Source organism: Squalius cephalus, assembly GCF_949319135.1.
Source record: "Squalius cephalus genome assembly, chromosome: 7".
Lineage (NCBI taxonomy): Eukaryota > Metazoa > Chordata > Actinopteri > Cypriniformes > Leuciscidae > Squalius > Squalius cephalus.
The window spans coordinates 18,187,412-18,210,264 of NC_137128.1; the positions used below are offsets into that span (position 1 = coordinate 18,187,412).

General features: G+C 37.5%; 1 protein-coding gene across 1 annotated transcript in view; it reads right to left on the reverse strand.

Moving 5' to 3' along the window:
- The window catches only part of usp33 (ubiquitin specific peptidase 33), a 35,237-nt gene extending 13,576 nt beyond the window's left edge, over positions 1 to 21,661 (reverse strand). Inside the window, exons 1-13 of the mRNA XM_079876045.1 lie at positions 21,423 to 21,661; positions 16,370 to 16,457; positions 14,254 to 14,307; positions 13,915 to 13,977; positions 7,539 to 7,685; positions 6,992 to 7,097; positions 6,831 to 6,900; positions 6,632 to 6,745; positions 6,453 to 6,531; positions 2,550 to 2,958; positions 2,025 to 2,162; positions 1,751 to 1,863; positions 380 to 552 (exon numbers count right to left, since the gene is read on the reverse strand). Of these exons, the coding sequence (XP_079732171.1) occupies positions 380 to 552; positions 1,751 to 1,863; positions 2,025 to 2,162; positions 2,550 to 2,958; positions 6,453 to 6,531; positions 6,632 to 6,745; positions 6,831 to 6,900; positions 6,992 to 7,097; positions 7,539 to 7,685; positions 13,915 to 13,977; positions 14,254 to 14,307; positions 16,370 to 16,453 (1,550 nt within the window). The 5' untranslated portion in view covers positions 16,454 to 16,457; positions 21,423 to 21,661. The remainder of the gene's footprint in view (positions 1 to 379; positions 553 to 1,750; positions 1,864 to 2,024; positions 2,163 to 2,549; positions 2,959 to 6,452; positions 6,532 to 6,631; positions 6,746 to 6,830; positions 6,901 to 6,991; positions 7,098 to 7,538; positions 7,686 to 13,914; positions 13,978 to 14,253; positions 14,308 to 16,369; positions 16,458 to 21,422) is intronic.
- Positions 21,662 to 22,853: the final 1,192 nt, after the last annotated feature.

Below are 22,853 nucleotides of genomic sequence, written 5' to 3' on the forward strand. Positions count from 1 at the left end.
AGCATGTAACCAATCCCGTCAACCTACGGGACGGGGCTTTTCCTGTCATTATTTCTAAGGATGCTGATTGTTAGAAGGCAGCCGTCTAACTCTGAGATGGCGAACGGGAATATGGTTTGTGTAACATAAGCAACACATTATTAGTTGTTTGATAACCTAGTCAAACCAAAAGCTAATCATACATCAATTACCGTTGTGTCGAAATTCTGAACGGATTGTATATAGCCTAGAAAGCACGCAAAAATGGCTACATTGAACAATGATTCTCTTATTTACATCATGTCCACACTTTGTTAATGGGAGGATTCGTGAGCATGCAGAACCCAAGCATCCCTGTAGAACCCGTCTTCCTCGGAATCAGTTTCTGGTTCAAACGCACCTCTTGATATATTCCATGACGAAAGAGATCCAGCCTTGAGGGGCGTAGGCTTCTCCACAGGATCCAGCCTTGACCAGAGCGGTCTGGTGGGAGGAAGAGTGCAGCTTGGCAAGGTCCTCTTTCCCTGGGATGGGCAGAGAGATGTCCTGGAAGTTCTCCAAAGTCACCGATACCTGAGAAAGGAAGGACAAGTAACAGAGGAGCCTGATTTAAAATGCTAATCTCTAACTGCAATTACTGCCAGAAACAATAACAGAGACATTAAAACAACTGTGATGAAAATAGCTCTATTAAAACAAAAATGTCATCATGATGTCAAGCTTTGTCCAATTTACTCTATTATCACTGATTATTTTTCATATGCAAGGGATGTTGATTGAATTAACAACATTATAAACTAAATGTTTATTTAACGTAAAATTACTTGTATCTGCACAGACAATTAAGTGAATGCTTAAAAAGATTAAAAAAAAAAATATGATCAAACCTTTTCCACATTATCATAAAAAAATTTTTTTTTAAATAAATGTTTTGTATTTTTATATATTTTAATATGTAATTTATTCCTGTGATGGTAAAGCTGAATTTTCAGCATCATTACTCCAGTCTTCAGTGTCTCATGATCCTTCAGAAATCATTCTAATATGATGATGTGCTGCTCAATAAACATTTATTATTATTACCAATGTTGAAAACAGTTTTGTTGCTTAATATTTTTGAGGAGACTTTAATGCGTTTTTTTTTTTTTTCAGGATTCTTTGCTGAATAGAAAGTTCAAAAGAGCAGCATTTATTTGAAACAGAAATCTTTTGTAAAATTAAATTGATAAAAAATGACAGCAAAGGCATTTATAACATGTCTTTGCTGAATACATTTTTTCTTTCTTTCAAATAAATAAATAAATACACACATGCAGATATATATACACATGCCATTTTAGTCAAGAGAAATTATGACAAACAAAACTGTAAAAATGAACACAGATCATCAAATCAATGGCTTATTACTCATTTGATGTGTAAAAGGTTTCCAAAGTTTTGCTTTAAGAATAATTTGCTTTCATGTTAGCATATTCATTAACTACAAAATATGTACACCACATTGTCAGAAAACCCTAAAAATGTGGTGTACATATTTTGTAATTTCAAATCAACCTTTGACCTTGGTTTTTCTAGTGTCACACTAATAATAGCGTCATACTAAATTAAAGTCTAGCAGCTAATCTGCAGGAACTCCATATATCAGTCTATCACAAGTACGTTGTCCTCTGTTATTTTTAAAATGCTTTTCTCTGCTATCTGAAGAATCAAATGCTTGTGTTCACTTTGTCCAAGTGAGGTTGTTAGGGTGAAAATCACACCAGTCACTCACCCGGTCGCAGGTCAGACACTGAACTGAGCTGACAATGGTGCCGTCGAACACCTCAGAGATGATGCTGCGATATTTCCTCTGCCGCTTGCTCTTAGGTGGGTTGAACGAGGGTACTGTCAACACGACATACCACAACCATTTAGGATCAATTTCAAATCTGTTTCAGTTCAGGTTATGGAAATAAGCAAACAACAATAAAAAAATAATACATTTAACTATATTATTATATAAAACTAGTACACTCCCGAAGTGATTTCGTCTGAAATTCTGGTACCTTTCTTGTGAGTTGAGCTCAGGTTTGCCCACATTGAGGATTTGGGGGGACTACAAGACAGTCTAGATGTGATTCCCTCATTTCCACAGGGACTCTGCGGTCTGACGCTACTGCTGACATGGGTTTCAGGGTTTGAATCTGAACAAAGAGGAAACACAGAATTCGGTCAAGAAAAGCAAGCAAAACATCAAATTATTACAAGTAAGGCCCTGACACACATCAGTCGAAATTGAGGAACGAACATATGTGATGTAATTTTGAACAAAATCTGACCAAATTTCCTCATTCCATCAGGGTTAGACAAGTAAAATCATGAAAACACTGGAGTGCCGAATTGCAGAGCTCCACATCCCTGAGATCACATGCTTTCAGAATGTTCGTAAACAGTCTACCATTGCGCAGCTATTTTAAACTTTTTACCTCTAAGCAAAGAACGAAAACAAACTTCAGTGAGTTTATCAGGGCCTTTAAGGATATCAGACTGACATGTTAGTATAATTAACTTAATTTCATTAGCGTCCTTACGTTCACCTGAAGTTCGGCCCTGAGCTTTAATGGCTCCTTGGCTGCTGATAATTGGCCTTGACTCGGTGGTCGTGTCCACGTCTTTATCCAGGTCACAATGGGAACCGGCACGGTACAGGTTGTTGATGAGATTTTTCTCTTTCTGCCAATCCCGGTTGTTTTGGTTCTGCTCTGGCATCAGCATCTCAGCTTCGTTGATGTCTTCTGGGACTCTGGGGCCTTCGCTTTCGGCACGATCGCTGCTGCCGCACGACTCGCAGGACTGGAAGTCGTCTGATTGGCTGTGGTTGTCCTCGTCGGGACTGTCATCCATGGCCACAGCTTGGTTTGGGTCCTCGGGTTCAGGAATGAGCTCCTTGAGCTCCTCGTGGAGTTGGTCCATCAGACAACGCAGGAACTCCTGAGAGTCCTTAGGATGGAGAGAGATTTTAGTGTTTTACAAAATAAGAACAAACCAAGAATGTTTAAACTCTATGCTAAGGAATTACACGCCAAGGAATAGAACTATGATGATAACAACTAGAACTATAAAGTTGTAATAATCATTCTAATTCTGTAAGAAATCACTCCACAGCTGTAACAATAACAACACAGAGGTACAATATCATTAGATTCACTTTCAGATTGCTTTTTTCAGCTGATGAATGATAGAAAATATTGACAATGTCGCTTATAATAAACAGCACGTTGTCATGCGTTGGTGTGGTCGCTAAAATAATTATCGTTATCTTTATAGTTATTGTTCTTGGTGTTAACCGGCCTTTAAAGGTGCACTCAGTATTTTTTTGTTTATGTTGCGCTGCCCAATATAACAGTATCTTGGACTTGCACTGCCATCTAGTGGAGTGGATGAAGCATCACATAAAATCAAACACTTCCAGTTCCTGAAACACATTATTTTACGTAGCCCGGCCACAAATTAAGAACTCCCCGTTTTTTTTTATTGTGGTGGCATTTTTTATTAATTTGCTCCCTAGTTTCAGTTAAATCCATGTTTAAATTTAGTTAAAGTGTGGCCATAATTTAACTAAAATGAGGGAATGAATGAAGTGGTGAGAATGAATTCTTAATTCATCTTAATATAATTTCCCCCCGCATGTCATGTGTGGGGCTCAGTATTATTAGTTGCTTTCGCACCGGGTAGTAGTTATAGAAACGCAGTTATAGCATTTGTATATAGTTGATGCCCAATATTGCTAGCTGAGCAGAAATACATAATCATGATTCACTTGGTCCTTTCAAGGTCGCGTTGGATTTCCTCCTTAGAGTAAAGGTTGAGAAGTGCCTGGACTTCGGCATCAGTCCATCTATCGCCTTTTTCCATGTTTGTGAAGTAAGTATATGTAAACTGTGTTTAGATGGCTTTTTTAAAATGGCGTGTGCCAGTGTTTTGCATTTGTTCGGCCAATCAATGTACAATTACATCACTGATCGTTCCTATTGTGTGGGTTAGACCCTACTCTGGAGTAGGAGCTAATTTAGACCCCCAAAAGGCGTTCCTAGAACAAATTTTTTTCCAAGTTCCTGCGGTGCAAACACGCCAAAAAGTGGGTACGTCCGCCATTAGTTATAGTAACTAAAACGTTCCCCTGGTGCAAAAGCACGTATTCATAGTCAACCATTAATTATTCTGCAAGTCTGTCCAATAGCAGGAGGTTATTGAGAAAAAATGAGCAGATATATCTGCCAGTACCGATATCTCGGCCAGCAAATTTCAGAATTAAAATTTTTGGGTAAAATATCTCTTCAATTACATTTGTCTTGTAGACCTGTCCATAAAATTTGACGGTCAAATCCTTGCGTGTGTTCTGACACACTGACAGTCACGCACTCTTTGAAGAAACATAGGTAGTATAAAAAGAATGCAACATTCATGAAGCATCATTTGTAAACCACAGATTAGCCAGAGACCCGCAGAGACCCCATCACCATAGGAACAGCTGAAGCTTATGAGAACATTAGTCATTACTGGCTCATCCACATGGCAACAAAGCCAACTGGCATTCTAACATCCTGGTATTAAGAATCCTGGTATGCAAACAAGTTTCTAACAACAGTAGACAGCACATTAGACCAGAAGGCCATCGCTGTATAATGTCAATGCAGTACAAGGACAAAGGGTTTCCTGGCTGTATGATGCTGTTAAACAATGCCCCATTTCCTTTCATACTTAGTAGAGGGGTTGACTTTAAAACAAGGAATTCATTGACTGAATGCCCCCTCTACAGGACTCCACAGACTATCTGAGCTTCAATAAAGTGAGTCTGAAAATGAGATTAATGCTTCCTACAGTCTCTGAAAAGCCTGTGATGGCCCATTCATGTCAACGCTAATTCTCCAAACGGCCTTCCTCTCCAGCCAGGCGTGACAATGGATGTAGGCCACAGTTTGGAGGTGATCAAACATATACAGACTCTGAATCAGTTTGTGCTCTATATAAGAGAACAACATCTCTCATAATCAAGACTAAAACAGGGTCTTTACTTTTTAAATGCAGCTGGAGAACAAAGTATGGCAAGAAAAAGGAAGAAGAAAAAAAAAAAAGAACGAAGTGAGACGGAGCCTCTAACAGATGAAATTCCCTCTGCTAGTAGGATAATTTGAGTTTGACCTCATCTGTCATTGGTTGAAATGAAAGGATAGTTCCGCCACAAACTCATGCCATTGGTTGACTAAGTTTGGCTATTTGGGGTGAGGCTAGTCCTCTCCGAATTTTTTTTTTTTTTATAGGAATTTAGGGCCCTATAAAACATGAATAATTGAATAAATCTAATCAAATGAACAATGAAAATTGTGAAATGCAATGAAAATACAATAAAACTATATATTGTGTGATATTCCTTAAACAAATTCCAAAACATTTTGGCTTCTAATTCCCATTTTAATGACTGGATTCCAAGCCTCCATCCACTTTTTCCACATTGTGGAAGTCATAGGCCTTACAATTCACAAAATGTCGTTTTTCATATCGTAAACAGACAATTTTTGAGAATTTTAATTTATTAGTTTTAGTCAATATTGGATGGTACTGGATGTTTCATAATGGATTAAAATTCCTTACATCCACCTCCATCCACTTTTTCCACATTGTGGAAGTCATAGGCCTTACAATTCACAAAATGTCGTTTTTCATATCGTAAACAGACAATTTTTGAGAATTTTAATTTATTAGTTTTAGTCAATATTGGATGGTACTGGATGTTTCATAATGGATTAAAATTCCTCTTATTTTTATATTTTGATCATCTAATCGATAAAAACATTAATAATTTAATAACACTTATATCTTTAGCAAATCTCAAAAATAATGTCTTTCATTCTGTACATTCTAATGTAGTGATGCTTAAATTCACAAAAGCAACTGTCATCAACAAATGATTTTAGTTTTTTATTGTGCATAAATTGACAAAATAGCATCAATATTTTAAATTACACTCATGTTCAAAAACTTGAAGTCTGTAAGACTTATGTTTTTGAAAGAAGTTTCTTATGCTCACCAAGGCGGTATTTATTCGATCAAATATTCGATTTTAGTATATTTTAAAATGTAACTGTCTTCAGTGTCACATGATCCTTCAGAAATCATTCTAATATGCGGATTTGAAAAATTCTTCTCATTATCAAAGTTGAAAACAATTGTAAAAATTGTAAAAAAACAAACAAACAAAAAAACAGCATTTACTTAAAATATAATTCTTATGAAACATTATAAAATGTCTTTACTGACACGTTTGATCAATTTAATGTATCCTTGCTGAATAAAAGTTGAAATAAAACTGACTTTACTGATCCCAAATGTTTGAACGATAATATAGGCCATAATATAGGACAGAATAGCTTAGAGTTAGAGTTTGAAATGGTGCATTCCTTATTTTTTAAACAAATCAATGAAACAAAACTTACCTGTTGGGAATAACCCCGAAACATTGGGTTTACAGCCTTAATGCCCTGGAATAGATTTGTGGGAACAACATAGGAGTTCCTGCAACCGCACAAAACAAAAGCAATAAAAGTTCAAATGAAAACTTGTTTCTTGAGGAAAAAATTAGAATAAAATAGGAAATGGCACCAGAAGAATGTACCTGTTTTTGTGCCACAGGTCTGTGATGAGTTTCTGATAGCTCTTGCATAGCGCTGGCTTCTTGTCTGTCTTCACCAGACCGCCACAGTCCAAGAAAAACTGAGTCAGTGGAGGACTAGAAGAGAAACCAGAAAGAGAGACCACTGCAAGAGACTGGAAGAGAACAATTAGACCACATTAGCCATTTCTGTGGTTCTTACCAGTTAGAGAGCGCCTGGAGCGCTGCATTCATGTAGCAGGTATTGCCGATGTTCTTCAGTCCAGTCAGACCTGTGAGGAGAAACGGACGACCAGGTTCAGACTAACAGTGTTTGCAGTGCAGAGCAAAAGCACAGAACTCTAGACATGAGAGATGAAGGACCTCTGGTCCTCAGTTCGTCCTCCTCCTCAGTTTCCATGTCCAGGTCATCACAGTTTCCCGCGGGAGGAATTCTCAAGGAGGTGGGGCTCCCGGGAGCTTTGGAATCCTGAGAGAACAGAGAGATGATCAGCAAAAGCACACCTTATGCAAAACGGCAAATAAGAGTACTTGTTTGCCCATAAATGAATTTCAGAAAATCTGTGGCCTCAAAATTAAAAGGTGTGCTACCTTTCTTTAAATTCAATTCAATTAAATTAAATTAAAAGAAAAGAGAAGGGAAAAAAAATTCATAACTCAAACCATAACTGACAAATATTATGTCATTGTAAAATGTACATACTGAATTATGATTGGTCTTCTGCCTGACACATATTTGCATACCAAGATTGTGATTGGTCTTGTCTTCCTAGCAAACATTTATAGCCAAGTTTGCACTGCAAAGACGACATTGCATATATATAATGGAGGATTTTATCTACACAGAACCGAACTTTCACACTATGTTTTGCTGCTTTGCATTGAAAGAAAGCGGAGTCAGAGTTCTGACCTGACTGGTCTGTACTGGAGAGGGTTTGGCAGCGCTGGGTGAGTGTGTGTGTGGACCCAGTTTTCTTTCCAGGAACACCTCCTTGGTGCAGGCGTAGCACCACACTCTCAAAGTGGTCAGATTCACTGTCAGGTTGTGCCGCGTCTCCTGGAAGAAAAAGGCACAGTGCTTAGCTGGACATGTGAATGAAAATAAAATTGTAGCTGCAAGTTTAACATTCAAAATGCAAATAAAATATAAATCACAAATTTAAACCACATATAAAATAAAAAAATATATAAAAAATTGCTACAACGAGAGATGCACAGTATATAGGTGACCATGTCAATACCACCAATATCAGAAAGAGGAGGAGGAGGAGAAGATGAAGAAGGAGAAAGAGGTGGAGGAGGAGGAGGAGAAGAAGGAGAAGGAGAAAGAGAAGAAGAAAGGAAGAGAAGAAGAAAGGAAGAGGAGAAGGACGAGGTGGAGGAAGAGGAGTTGAAAGATACTAAAAAAAAAAAGAAAAGAAAAAAAATCAGGACTTTTCCCCAATTCAACAAGCAAACTTTTTTATGCCAGTTACCCATTTTTGAAGACCGATTTCATTTGAAGTCTGTGAGTCATGATAATCAAGTGGTATAATTCAACAGTATTCATGGGGACTGGGTTCAAATCCTTATATAATACACATTTTTATAAATGAACCAAGCAAAATTGCAACTGAACTTGTCTTCCAGTGATCACACTGCAATTTCAATGCTTTTACTCTCGCTATTCTAAAATATTAAAGTGCCCCTATTATGCCAATTTAAAGTTTCCTAATGTTGTTTTGGAGTCTCCTACAACAGCTTTACATGCATCAAAGGTCAAAAAAAAAGTTTTTCTCATAATACACATTTGCACATCACCACATTTTCAATGATTCTCAAACGACTTGTCAGATGAATCAATCTCTCAAAATCCCTCCTTCCCGCGAGCTACTCTGCTCTGATTGGCCAGACAGCTCAGTCTGTTATGATTGGCCTACCGCGTACAGCGCGTCGAACACAAAAACGCCCATTGCCATAACGTCAGCTCTGCGTGTCCTGAGGCTTCCTACACCGTAAACTAAACACAGTGACGAACAATGACGTCGAGTCTGATGATGAAACAATGAAAGAACTATTCACTCAACCCGAAGCTCCATCACAAGGACGACTCGAGCAGGACGTTTCTCTGTGATACACTTCTCAGTTTGAGGTAACGTAACAGTTACATTATGAGATGTTGCAGCTGTAATTCCTCACCATCAAGTGCATGTCCATCAACAAACCGATTATTTTACTTATTTATTTACCGAGTATTTTTCTAATTTATTGCGGTGAACATGTGGAAAATGTATCAATAACAGTGCATACATTAGCCTAGTTCTAGCGTGAATGACTGGTGAAACATAAACGCTGGTAAAACAAATCTTGCTCCATGCTTAATCTTTACTCAAAGCAGTGAGAACGACAGACAATCTGCATTAATAGAAACAGTTTTAGGTAATAGTGGCCCACAACTGATTAGCAGAAGTATTTCAGTAAGACAGTAATAATGTGAGTTAACCAGTTAGCAGGAGACCTACACAATATAAAACTCAAAACTAAGTATTTTGAACACCCTCTTTCAAGAGCAAGCGGTTTGCGAATCCTGCATTGAACTCCGAGATTTGAGAAGAAGTCGTCAGTAAAATAAAGGGAACACAGCAAAAGTTTAGGATTATACTGCTGTGATATCGTGGTAAAGATGAATTTTAACCACTGATTCTTCACATGCTCGTCCTTGGGCAGTGAAAAAAAAAACTGCCTTTACCGTCAGATTATAGAGCAGAGCGTCTTCTCGACATGATGCTATCCAGTATCCACAGGAATCAGCTGCTGGTTTAAGGTTCAAGCTTTCCCTGGTGTCTGCGCGTGCAATAAGTGGGCGGGCAATATGCTAATGTTTCGTCTTGACGTCACAACGAAACGGCTTATGACTCGTTTGAAAAACGATTAATTTCATTGACTAAGAGTCGACTCTTACTTCTGAAAGACAATCACTTTATATATGGTGCACTTTCAGATTTAAAACTTTGCAGGATGTTTTCATTCACTTAGAGCTATGTTACACACAAAAATCCATAATAGGGGCCCTTTAAGAATATCACAAGTTCTGGATCAGATCAGTCCTCCATGTATTTGGTAGATAATAGAAAAATGAATTGAAACCATCGGCATTGGACACTGCAAGGCTAAACTGCATTTTATCTCTGGATTTTGATGGCACATTTTGTGATTTGTGATTGTGGCACATTTTTGTATCGCACGCAATTCAAATCTTAAGTGCTGAAACTCTCTGGTTGTGTAGTGTTGACAAAGCAATATTTTGTAACATTTTGGAGAGACACCCCCAACCACCCCCACACATAAAACACCTTGGTTTTGCACAAATTAAATAGGCTAAATGCCATATTTCAGCTCGAAAATGGCAAAGTTCACCAAAACGTGTGGCTTTGACGATTGCGGGGCAATACTGTGTACCAACAACAGTAATAAGAAAATGTGTATAGCCTCTGCCATTTATCCGCTACTGGTTTCAGCCAAAACTTCAACATCAGTGCCTTTCTGGTTCCCAAATAAAGGCAGCTTGAGTACTGATCTCCTCTTCTACATATAATGCAACAGAAAGACTCTTCAAAATGTAGGGTGAAACAAAAGTGTATTGCTACAAGCACGAAAGCGTAGTAGGGGAAATGGGGAGTGGTGACGTTAGGTCAAGGTTTGCGCACACAGCGGTGGCTGAGGGGACTCTGCATTATTCATGTGTCTGGATTGGCTTTCACTGCGGCACTACAACTGGTGCAGACAGGGGCAGATAAAACATTTATGAGAGCTGCGCCAAAACACAAGCCCTGCCAACATCTGCCACTCCGACCACAGTGACCGACAGGATGTAATACATGCCCATATCTAATTGAACTCACAGCACAGCAAGGCTAACATAATAGAAACTCATCTACATTATACATTGTGGTATACGCACAGCACACTCATGACCCTGGGAATTTACATGACTGAAAAAATTATTAAATAATAATAATCTTTATGCGTCTACAAAGACACTTGCATTGTCCTGATGGGCAGTGCAGGATGTGATGTGGCATTAGGCAATCAAGCAAGACTATCAGGGCATTCCTCATTAATAGAGTGCTGTGGGGATGATGTAGGCCAAAACCTGGAAACGAGTTAGCATTTTAGCACTGGTTAAATAAAGTCTGTGCATGGTAAAACATTTTTATTTTTTAAATAAGCTCATTATGTATTTTTCAGGGTCTCGTCTGAAGTGTAAGTTGTGGAATGAGTTGCCTTTGTTTAAAGTCTACTTTGACACTCAAACAAAGACTTTCTTATTCTCCTTGCTTTTGGCATTTGAGTGTCTGATCATTGTGAGTGATATGTAGCATGACGGATGATATGGCAGTTTTTTGTGGTTTATGTATTAATTTTATGCTTGTACTGCTAGAGTATTGTTTTGAAAGTGCTTTATATATCTATAAAAAAAAAAACCTAAAGTACTAAATACAGTAATATCCTTTGTGATTATTTTATAGCTTATAAAAAAGGTGGTTGCTAGCAAGTGACTAAATAGGACTACAGAGGTTGTCGAGGACAGGAAACATCACCAGCCGAACAGGAAAACTCATCTACTCACTAGTCCGCTTTCACAGCCTTGTTGTGTTGATTTATATATATATATATATATATATAGGCTGTTTTAATCCGTCTCTTTTTTCCACTTTCCACTACTTCGGTCTCTTCTCAACTACGAAATAAGTTTGTGCAATTTACATATTAATGCGCCCGGAGACAACGGAAAAACATACGGAGAGCCGCAGCTTGCGTTTCTGCTCTGAGAGCCGCTAGGATCACACCAAACGCTTTGAGTGCGTGTTGGAAATCAGGAATGATGAGAGAACATTGAGCTTTTTGTGTTTTTCATCTTCAAACCAAGCTTGGGTCTTAAATGCAGACAAAGTTTAAATCCTGTCTGGCTAGTGTGCTAGTTTACTCAGTAGGCAGAGAAGATGGTCTTTTGTGGCTGTTCGAACTCATTCGATCACATGAGCGTTTACACTACGAAAGCAATCCAGTCGAATGCGTTTTCGACAACCTCTGGAAGTGGTCAAAAGTGGATAAGCTCAAAATGTTTTTAACCCCGTTTACACCTGTATTTAGCGTCGTCCACTTGTGCCCCGATCAAACAAAACGCATCTTAATACCAGGTGTAAATACCAGGGCCTTAAAGGTGGTGACGTTGAAGTTATGTGACCGTGATGTAGTTTGTTTATGGCCCGTTTAGCTTTTTACTTCTGCTGATTGCATTTAGACTTAAATTCCTAAAAGTTGTGTTAATTTGCGAAGATTATTATGATGAACCAAACGTGTAAAGCACCCTACACACCGGGACGAATATCGGCGCATTATTCGCCAGCGTTTTTCAACGCGTTTTTTGTGTTCACACCCAAGCGATTTTCGCTGACGATGAGCCGAGTGAACATGCAAATTCATTCCCTGACATTAGATGGCGCTTAATACCACTCCATAACAGTTCTCTTTTATCAAGATGTTTGTAGTCGCTGTCGCGTTTGTCATAAAGTTCTTTATGTTCCGACACCAACAGCTCTACACTCATCTTGCCTTGCATCTTCCTCGTCTTATTTGTTCCCGGCAGTGTAGACACTACTTGGCGTATATCTTCTTCGCCGTTACGTACGTGTGCTCGGCAAGACCGTTTTGTGTTTGAGCGCCCCCAAGTTGTGTTTTACTGTAACTTCAGAAGCTCCAGACACGTGAGCAAAAGCGCCAATCTCATTGGTCGGATAGTTTTTGGCGCGGCACGTCAAACCAAAAAAACAAACCCGAGGCGTTTTTTAAAAAATTACGCTTTTACGCGTGGCGTTTTTCACGTCGGTGTGCACACTCACATTGGCGCCCTTTGTTTAGTCACGAGGCGTTAAACGTCGGCGAATATCGCGCGCGAAATTCGCCCCGGTGTGAACAGGCCTTAAAGGCGCGAAAAAAGCCACGCGTAAAAGCGTCATTTTTTTAAAAACGCCTCGGGTTCGTTTTTTGGGTTTGACGCGCCACGTCAAAAACTATCCGACCAATGAGATTGCCGCTTTTGTTCACGTGTCTGGAGCTTCTGAAGTTACAGTAAAACACAACTTGGGGGCGCTCAAACACAAAACGGTCTTGCCAAGCACACATACGTAACGGCAAAGAAGATATACACCAAGTAGCGTCTACACTGCCGGGAAGAAATAAGACGAGGAAGATGCAAGGCAAGATGAATGTGGAGCTGCTGGTCTCGTTGGTGTCGGAACATAAAGAACTATATGACAAACGCGACAGCGACTACAAAAATCTTGATAAAAGAGAACTGTTATGGAGTGGTATTGCACCTTGTGTACCGGGGTATTTCTGTTTTACATTAAGCGCCATCTAATGTCAGGGAATGAATTTGCATGTTCACTCGGCTCATCGTCAGCGAAAATCGCTTGGGTGTGAACACAAAAAACGCGTTGAAAAACGCTGGCGAATAACGCACGCCGATATTCGTCCCGGTGTGTAGGGCCCTTAATAATCATAAAAGTATGTTTGTTGCATTGCTTATTTTCTACAATAATCCAAAAGCCAATGGAAAAATCCTATTGGGTTTTTGTCGAGGGAACCAGTGTGATGCTATTCAGAGTCGGTCAACAAAAATACATCATCCCTGCAGTACTTTATACCCACAAGGCCCTTGCTAGAGGAAAACCATTTAGTGTAAGAAAAAAACCTGGCCTGCATTTTGTTTACTGCAACAAATGCAGGTTATTGTGAGGGAAGTATGTCTGATGGCTGTCTTCTCTCAGAGGTTTTCACACAGACAGCATTGTGGGGTTTGGTAATGGGTAATCAGAGTGGGCTTTAGTGGGAAGTGAGATCCCCACCGGAGCGCTTATTAATAATGGATGAGTTCAGCCACAGGCCAGGCTGGGAAATCACACTTCACTGATTTCATTTCGTCATTCAAACCTCCGGTCACATTCAGAATAACAGGCGTGAAATCAACACAGAGTGACACATGTGATCAGGGATCAGATCCACCCGTCTAAATCCACATACAAATGTAATCGCTATGAGGATCACACATCATGTCTGAAATGTACAATGACAGCTCACTGTGGGTGGAAACGTCACAAGCTGCAAGTACATGTATTAAACTAAATAAAATATTCTGTAAACCATAAATAAAAAAGGGTATATTAACACACAAAATGTTTAGACATTTTCAAAACCTGAAAAGGAGCTAAGGAATGGTAGAAACAGAGAATACGATGACTAACCTGAGAGTGGACAGTGCTGTGATCCGCATGAGACTCTCCACAGCCAACATATGAACAGCCGTTCTGAACGAGTGATAAACATGAAAAGAAATTATGCTCTGTAGCCTGCATTATAAGCAATTAAGAATTTCACATGTCACTATTCATAAGAGATTTTTTTCCCCACCCAGATGGATAGTCATTTCAAAGTCATTTAATTTGTTTGTTTTCGTACACAAAATAGTAAAGAATTTTAATATCAGCCATTTATTGGTGAGGTTTATAAGGTATAACATCAAAAAACTTTACTAATCACTGTATTTTAATATCGGAGTATCCGTATTTAACAAAATAACTTACCTCTAGACAGGCCCAAAGGTTCGGTCCCCCGACTTTACAGTCCTGACACTGACCCTGTAAACAAACACATTTATACTTTAATCAGTAAAAATGTATTAAATTGATCAAAAGTGACAGTAAAGACATTTATAATGTTACACTTTAGATTAGGGTCCACTAATACGGCTTTTGCCTCAATAAACTCATAATTACAGCTTATTTGTTTAGCTATTGGGTAACATTAAAGAGATTCAGTCCAGAGTTCAGTCATCATTTACTCACCCTCAAGTTGTTCCAACCCTGTATGAGTTTCTTTCTTCTGTTGAACACAAAAGAAGATATTTTAAAGAATGTCGGTAAGCAAACAGTTGACGGCAGCCATTGACTTCCATATTATTATTTTTTCCTACTATGGAAGTAAATGGGGTCCATCAAATGTCTGGTTACCAACATCCTTTAAAATAACTTCTTTTGTGTTCAGCAGAAGAAAGAAACTCATACAGGTTTGGAAAAAAATGAGGGTGAGTAATGATGACAGAATTTAAATTTTTGGGTGAACTATCCCTTTAAGGGATGTAGAATAAGATCATGCAGAATAAGGCATTAATATATGCTTTATAAGTACAGATAAACAGCCAATATCCTAGAAATATGCATGCTAATAAGCAACTAGTTAATAGTGAGAATTGGACCATAAACTAAAGTGTTCCCAAGATTTCCATTTCAAATAAATACTGTTCTTATGAACTTTCTATTCAACAAGGAATTCTGACAAAAATCTATAACCATTTCCAGAAAATATTAAGCACAACAACAACATATGTTGTTTTTAATTGAGCACCAAATCAGCATATTAGAATAATTTCTGAAGGATCATGAATGATGCAAATGATGCAAAAAATCTGCCATTACTGGAATAAACTACATTTTAAAATGGAAAACAGTTTAAAATGATACTGTTTTTATTGTATTTTGGTCAAATAAATCCAGCCTTGGTGAGGATAAGAGACTTCTTTCAAAAACATTAAAAAAAATTGTACTGAGCCGGGTGAGCCCAAACTTTTGAACGTCAGCACGCACTGTAGCTCACAGCTCTGCAACATTAAAGGAGAACTCCGGTCAATTTTAACATTGAGCTCATTTTTTTGTACATTTGGAGTGCTGTCAATACAGAGAACAACGACAAAAATCGGTGTTGCCTACACCGTGTTATCCTCTTTTTAAAATTTGCACCCTGTTGACTTCAATGGGGCAAGTTTTAAACCTGCTTTTAGGCTCTTAACATCCTTGATGTGTCATTACAAGTGCACAGGTCATGTGAGTGATTCCTTCGGAGTGAACGCGGGTCAATCTGACTGCAGTAGATGTGAAAGATATGAATAAAAATGATGTTAATTAAGCCAGCGCAAATACCTGTATTTACATCCTGTTTTCGGTTGAAGTCCAAAGTAGTCGATTGTCGAGTTCACGCGCGTGGATCACGCGCGTGAACTCGACAATCGACTACTTTGGACTTCAACCGAAAACAGGATGTAAATACAGGTATTTGCGCTGGCTTAATTAACATCATTTTTATTCATATCTTTCACATCTACTGCAGTCAGATTGACCCGCGTTCACTCCGAAGGAATCACTCACATGACCTGTGCACTTGTAATGACACATCAAGGATGTTAAGAGCCTAAAAGCAGGTTTAAAACTTGCCCCATTGAAGTCAACAGGGTGCAAATTTTAAAAAGAGGATAACACGGTGTAGGCAACACCGATTTTTGTCGTTGTTCTCTGTATTGACAGCACTCCAAATTGACAAAAAAATGAGCTCAATGTTAAAATTGACCGGAGTTTAACGTATGGAAACACTACTGAAAACATCTATTAAAAGAACAATCTGCTTTCGCCAGCAAGCAATTAGTGGTGCAGCAACCACAGATGCTTTTAAACTATAATGTGTAACAGCACATTGATTCCACCCGACAGCACTGTTTACAGCCTAAGCTCTTATTTGTTAGGAAGCCACGCATTATTAGTGCAACTTTGCAAACTCCAAATGAGGGGTCATTGCTTTCTCAATAATGCACATTACATTTGAGCAACAAGAAATGGGCGGAAGCAATGATATGATGAAGGTTTGACTCACGTGAGACTTCTGAATGAGTTCTTCCTTGGTGATCTCCCCCACACACTCCAAGTGAGGGCAGTCATTGCTCGACGCTCCAGACATCACGCTTTTGGAAAAAGAGAGAAAGATGAACACATCGGTAAACTGTTATTTCAATATCAGCTGGGATTTGATTATTAAAAACACATCAGAAATAGTTAGAAACGCAGTAACACAATAAGCCATCCTGGTGTGTCTCAAATGAAATCAGAGACCATCCCCTTGAAACCTGAACACACGTGGTCAAAGGAGACGCATGTTACTACCTGGTGAACAGCAACATCACCAAGAAATGACCAAGAAACCATAGGAAAAAACAAAACAAATGGGCACAGAAATGGGCAAGACCAAATAAACAATGGGCATAGAAAAATGTGCCAAGCCAAAATTGGAAAAATATGAAGTGGTCTTTTAATTGGTCTTCTTAATTTTAATCACAAATCACTGGTCAGGAAATTAGCAAGAATTGCACAAATACTTTTTAAAACACTAAAATTAAAACATTTTATATAGTTTTACAACACAAAGTTCACCAGAAATAAAAATTTCCTACTGACAAAAGTTAAATGGGTACTTCACCAATTGGCATTAAGCTTTGTATCAGTAGAAACCCGGTAGTATTTTCGAATGACCGTGCTTCCCTCCATCATGTCCCCCTGAGACGAGAGATTTCTGTATTGTGTGTCTGGAAAAGAACCTCCGATGATGCACAAATCGTCATTTAGCGTCATCTTAGGCTTTTTTGTCCAGAGGCGAGAGACTACAGCCAGTAGGAGGAGCTCGTTCCGCATGTGTTCAACCCACCCATAGGGGGATCTCACCATAAAACGGCATTTTTTCAGTTTCGAGTCAACTAGCAGCAGAGTCCTGCACGGGTCCGATTTTGTAAATCCGCACCCGCCCGTACCCGCAGTGCTTAAAACCGCATCCGACCCGCTTTCCGACAGCAGCACTAATTAAAATCCGCACCCGACCCGCACCCAAAATAAAATCAGTTTAGCCAATCACATTGTACACACTTACAAAAATGTTTGTCGCCAGGTCATACAGAAGTTATTACACAACAATTAACGCAAGGACAACTTCAGCCGAAGCTGTCAAAAGGCCGGTACATGAAGAACATGGCAAACTTAACCACAAAACTGAGTAGCCTTATCACATTTTACCAATCGAACAGACGCGGCTACAACACTATATGCCACGCAATTTCGTCTAGCCTACATCTGACAATTTTGGGTTCAAACACGCCCTGCACACCACACATACTTAACAGTGTTAAATCTGAAAAATACCGTTCGATAGAACTGCTTGGTTTGTTACCACAGTGTTTCACTGCGTGCTTCCTCGGCGATGAAGTTCCACATTTGCGGCTATCCAACACGAAAATGCAGCAAAGCCTTTCACAATATTTTCTTCAGATAACTCCAAATTTCTCTCACACTCTGGACTTGATTTTTGATGACGTATTGTCGACAACTTTACAAACTCCACTAGCTATTCTTTTCTTCAACTCCTCAGCATCCATCTCGATGACTGCAAGCAGATCGCGCGCGCGGTTATGAAGAATTTTTAAAAGTGAAAGTAGCCTAGGTAACGTTATAGATCCTGGGAGGGCGTGGGCACAAATAAACTGATGTGGATTTTAAATTATTTTATCAACTTGAAATACAGGCATATTTTTGTAGATGTGTTCCTAAAAATATGCATATATTTTACGTTTGCATGTGATTGTTTTAAACCCGTGTTTAGACCCGTGTTTCCCCCGTGTCCGACCCGACCCGCACCCGTATCCGACACGGTTGGATACTTTTCACCCGTTTGAGCAAAATTTGCGGGTCACCCGTCGGGTACCCGCACCCGTGCAGGACTCTAACTAGCAGCCTAGTTGTATCATTTCTTCTGACACTGCCCTCTGTAACCGGTAGGCGTGGCTCGGGAGTGGCCTTGTAGGGCGGCGAAGCAAGTGCATTCTGGGAGTTGTTGTCTTTCATCCAAATGAGCCAAAAATACACTTTCTGGCTTTTCTCAGTCTAGAAGGCACCAACTAATAAAATAATTTCACATTTCTACTACATCAATGACCCAATTTAAATACACATTCATCTTTCCAGCGGTGAAACATCCCTTTAATTGTTTTGTTCATTTTCCAACTGTAACACAAAACCCCTTTTTTTTTTTTCAATAAGGTCTTCAATAAATGTTTAGTAGTTAACATAAAACCACAGGGAAAAAAAGCAATAGGAGGTTTTGTGCATCTCTGCACATACGATCTGTCACTTTACGTAACAGAGACGTCTGTATCAGGGTTAAGTACACTGGACAGATGCCATATTGGCCACACGGACTAAATGAACACACTATATTACACACACTTGGGTAGTATAGCCTATTACGCCAGAAATCAATAGCAATGCGTCAGTCACTCTCTGATCATGTGTCAAACTTTAAATGAACACATCTCACTGCTAGCATTTAAAGTTTAGCACAATATCATCTGTTATTTCATGAACAATGCCATAAACTTTTGCCAATTTGCATAGCGTAGAAAAACATGTTTATGAAGTGTACTTTTGTGAAAAATTACACTTTATCAGACTTTCAGAAAGAGTACTTGTCTTACATATGGAAAAATACACTTTAAGAGAACGCTGGTGTCAAACGAATGCAATGTTTTCTGAAACGTACTTGCATGGGATTCGCAATTAACAGGAAATATGCTCTAGTTTAAATTTATATTAAATGCAAATAGCTGAACTTAAGAGTGCTTTTAAGTAAGATTTAAGTACATTTTTAATGTAGTTTCATAAATCTATTGTCTTTGAAATATGGTTATAGTGTACTGCTGAATGTACTGACAGAAATTGTGGAAAATTAAAATGTAATGTCATTTCTAATGACATTTGTGAATTTGAAGTGTATTAATATAGTATGTAGCCACATTATGAATAAGTTGCAATTTATCACATTCAAAAATATTAGCCTAACTTTAATGTAATATTGAACAACACACTACAGTTAAAAATTATAATCGAGTACTTAACATGTTATACATGTTATACATGTTTCACGAGGGTAGTAAAGCCGTCAGTAGGTATAAACTTTACATTTAATAACTACGACCATTTCTCTCAATTCCTGTTTTACTTTCTGTAAATGTTACATAAATAAAGAGCAGTCGTCCATCATCTATAATAAAATTTTCCAAAGTGTGTAGAAAATTCCCAGTGGTTACTGAGTGTAGGCATAAATCCAGGGCGAAGGTCAATGTTTTGCGAAACACACACACACACACACACACACACACACACACACACACACACACACACACACACACACACACACACAAAAAAAAAACATACGTTATCTGAGCCTTTAGTACTCAATCTATAACCTTAGCCCAATGCATACGAGAGCATGTACAGTCTTGTATGGCCTGTGCACATACTATACAACCTCATCATATTTTATAACCTAATATAAACCGAAAGCAAAAATAAGATCATAAAATGTTATCTTTAAAAATCTACTGACTAACCAGTTTTGCAGAAAAGGCTGTTTACAAGAATACTTGATGAATAGATGAATGGATGCTAAAAGAGCAGATGGGAGTTTCAATAAGGCCAGACTGTAAGATGAGATACCTAGAAAATATTATTAACTCCTCTGAAAATATACTGTAAGCATAAGACAATAAGTGCATATGTATGGTATTGATTAGCACTGCTCCATCATCTATGGCTGGATTTCCCAAACTGGCGTTCACAAGGGAAGTGAAGGAGGTTAGTGAGTTTATAAAAAGCTAAACGTTTATTAAATCAGGGGTTTTCAATCTTTTAGATGACACGGACCCCCGAATATGATCATCACCGTGCGAGGGACCCCGCCCTATTATTCAAAAAGCATCTATATAGTTTCTTGTAAAAAAAAGAAAAAAGAAAAAAAGAGTCTATTTCATTTATTCAGTGAACAATTGATAATAGAAATGTATCTAAAATATTATTTGGAAAATATTTAATTTCAATTACTTTTTTTCTACTTATTATAGTACTGTTATACAGTATTTACTCACTCACTTATTTACTTATTTTAATGTAATTTTTATTAATTCTTGATTTTAATGTAATTATTCTGATTATTTATTTATTTTATAATCTTGTTATCTTATTTTTTTATTTTAAATCATTTTTCTCTAAACACTTGCACCAAACATTACCTTGCGGCCCCTTCATTTTATGGACTAAATCTTTTTTTTTTAAATATTAATACATAAATCATTAAATAAAAACCAATCAAAATTAAACACTTATTATTAATAATAATATATTCTGTTTGTTAATAGCAATAATTATTCAAGGCGATTATTATTATTATTATGTTGTTGTTCAGTACACATAGCATTGTGCATTAATGTACAGTCAGTCACGTACATTAATGTGCAGTTTTTTATTAACATAAAGGAGTGTTACAAATATTAAAGAATACAAGAAAATACATCTTAAATGTAACAAACGGTTGCGCACTAGGAGGGCTTAATGCAGATCAGTACAGTGTATTAATGCACAGTGAATTAATGTACAGTAACGGGTCTCAGCTGTGTGTGTGTGTGTGTGTGTGTGTGTGTGTGTGTGTGTGTGTGTGTGTGTGTGACGTCACTCCAGTAACGCGTCAGCATTAGCCAGAATATTCGCTAGGCTAGTTAGCAACTAGCTGTCTGCTATCTGTCACGCACATACTTCAACGCAGTTTTTCCAACAATTACACATCTTTCTATCGTTCCAACCGCAAGAACAGCTGAAATCCCTGCAGACTGTCACTGAATGAGGCGTTTAATGTGAATGAAGGGCAGGCAGAAGGCGTGTGAACGCGACGGGCTAAAGCTAAAGTCACATCATCTGACAGCTCATATCACAACATCACAGTTATCACTGCACACAGTCAATGCATAGGTTAATATTCACTCAGCTGGAGGGAAAGCTTTAAATACGCCATATTTCAGATCGCACACAGCCGCTGATATATAATAGTAGCTCACCTCTAGGGAAATGGACGATGGTTTAATAATATGGATCGATTATCGCTTCTGCTCTGCCGATGGAGAGAGTGGCGGTTGAACGATGGCGGTCTTTCGGCTTGTGTCAGCTACATTATCTGTAGTATTCTTCCGTTTGCAGAAAGCGGGTTTTCAGACGCTTGGCATCATCGGACTGTTTAACTTCAGACTGGAGAGCTACATGGTATGACACATTCAAACAGCTCCTTCCGGTTGCGCGGAGTGAGAGTCAGAGTGAGTGAGTGAACGCCGCCTAGCGTGGACGAGCAGCGGCACACGCGCGTCGAGCCAGCGGGACCTGTGACTGTCCCAGCCCAGGCGCCCCCGTGCGGCCACAGAGAGCACTGCACCTGCAGGGCTGTTCAAGCTTTTAGATGCCACAGGCCCCCAAATCTCATCAATCTCGTGCGAGGGACCCCCTATCCTAAAATTGTATTATTTTAATTGTTTAATCATTTTCTATGTGTTAACTATTTAGTTTCTGTTACTATCACATCATTGCAGGGTTTTCTTCTTCTTCTAATCACACTGCAGATGTGAGTTAGATGTATTTTATCAATATATTTATTTATTTATTTATTTATTTATTTATACAAATGTATTAATTTATCATTTATTTATTTATATCACATATCATTTATTATTTATTTTATTAATACAATTTTATTGTTTAATAAATAATCTTTTAAAATAATTGTATTGTTTAGTTTAATAATCTTATTTTTATTATTATTATATTTTATTATTCTACACTGCTTTTCTACTTTTTTATTTATTTAGTTTTATTAAATGCAAGTTTTAGTTATTTAGTTTTATCAAATGCATTTATTTTATTTATTTATATAAAATGGCATTTATTTTAAACATTTATTTATTTGAATCAAATGTTTTTATTTATTATTTACAAAATAAATACTTTTAATATACTTTATTTTATTTTGTAGTATTTTATTTTAATCAAATGAATTTATTTATTATTTATTTTTATCTAAATTTTTATTTACTAATAATTGTATTTATTTAATTAAATTGTATTTTTTTAAAAAACAAATAAGTAAATTGTATTTACTTATTTTAATCCAATGTTTTAATTTATTATTTTTAAATATTTTTATTTATCTAGTTTATTTTAATTTAAATAAAATTGTGTATATTTATTTATTTTAATATTTTTTAATCAAATGTATTACGTTTTTACTTATTTATATCAAATTTAATTCATTTGTTTTAATAATTGTAGTTATTTAAATCAAATTTTATGTATTTTAGTAATTTGTTTTTATCAAATATATTTCTTTATTATTCATTTATATCAAATTGTATTGATTAATTTAAAAAATATTTGTATTGATTTAAATCACGTTTTTATTTATTTATTTCCTTATTTTAATCCTATATATTAATTTATTATTT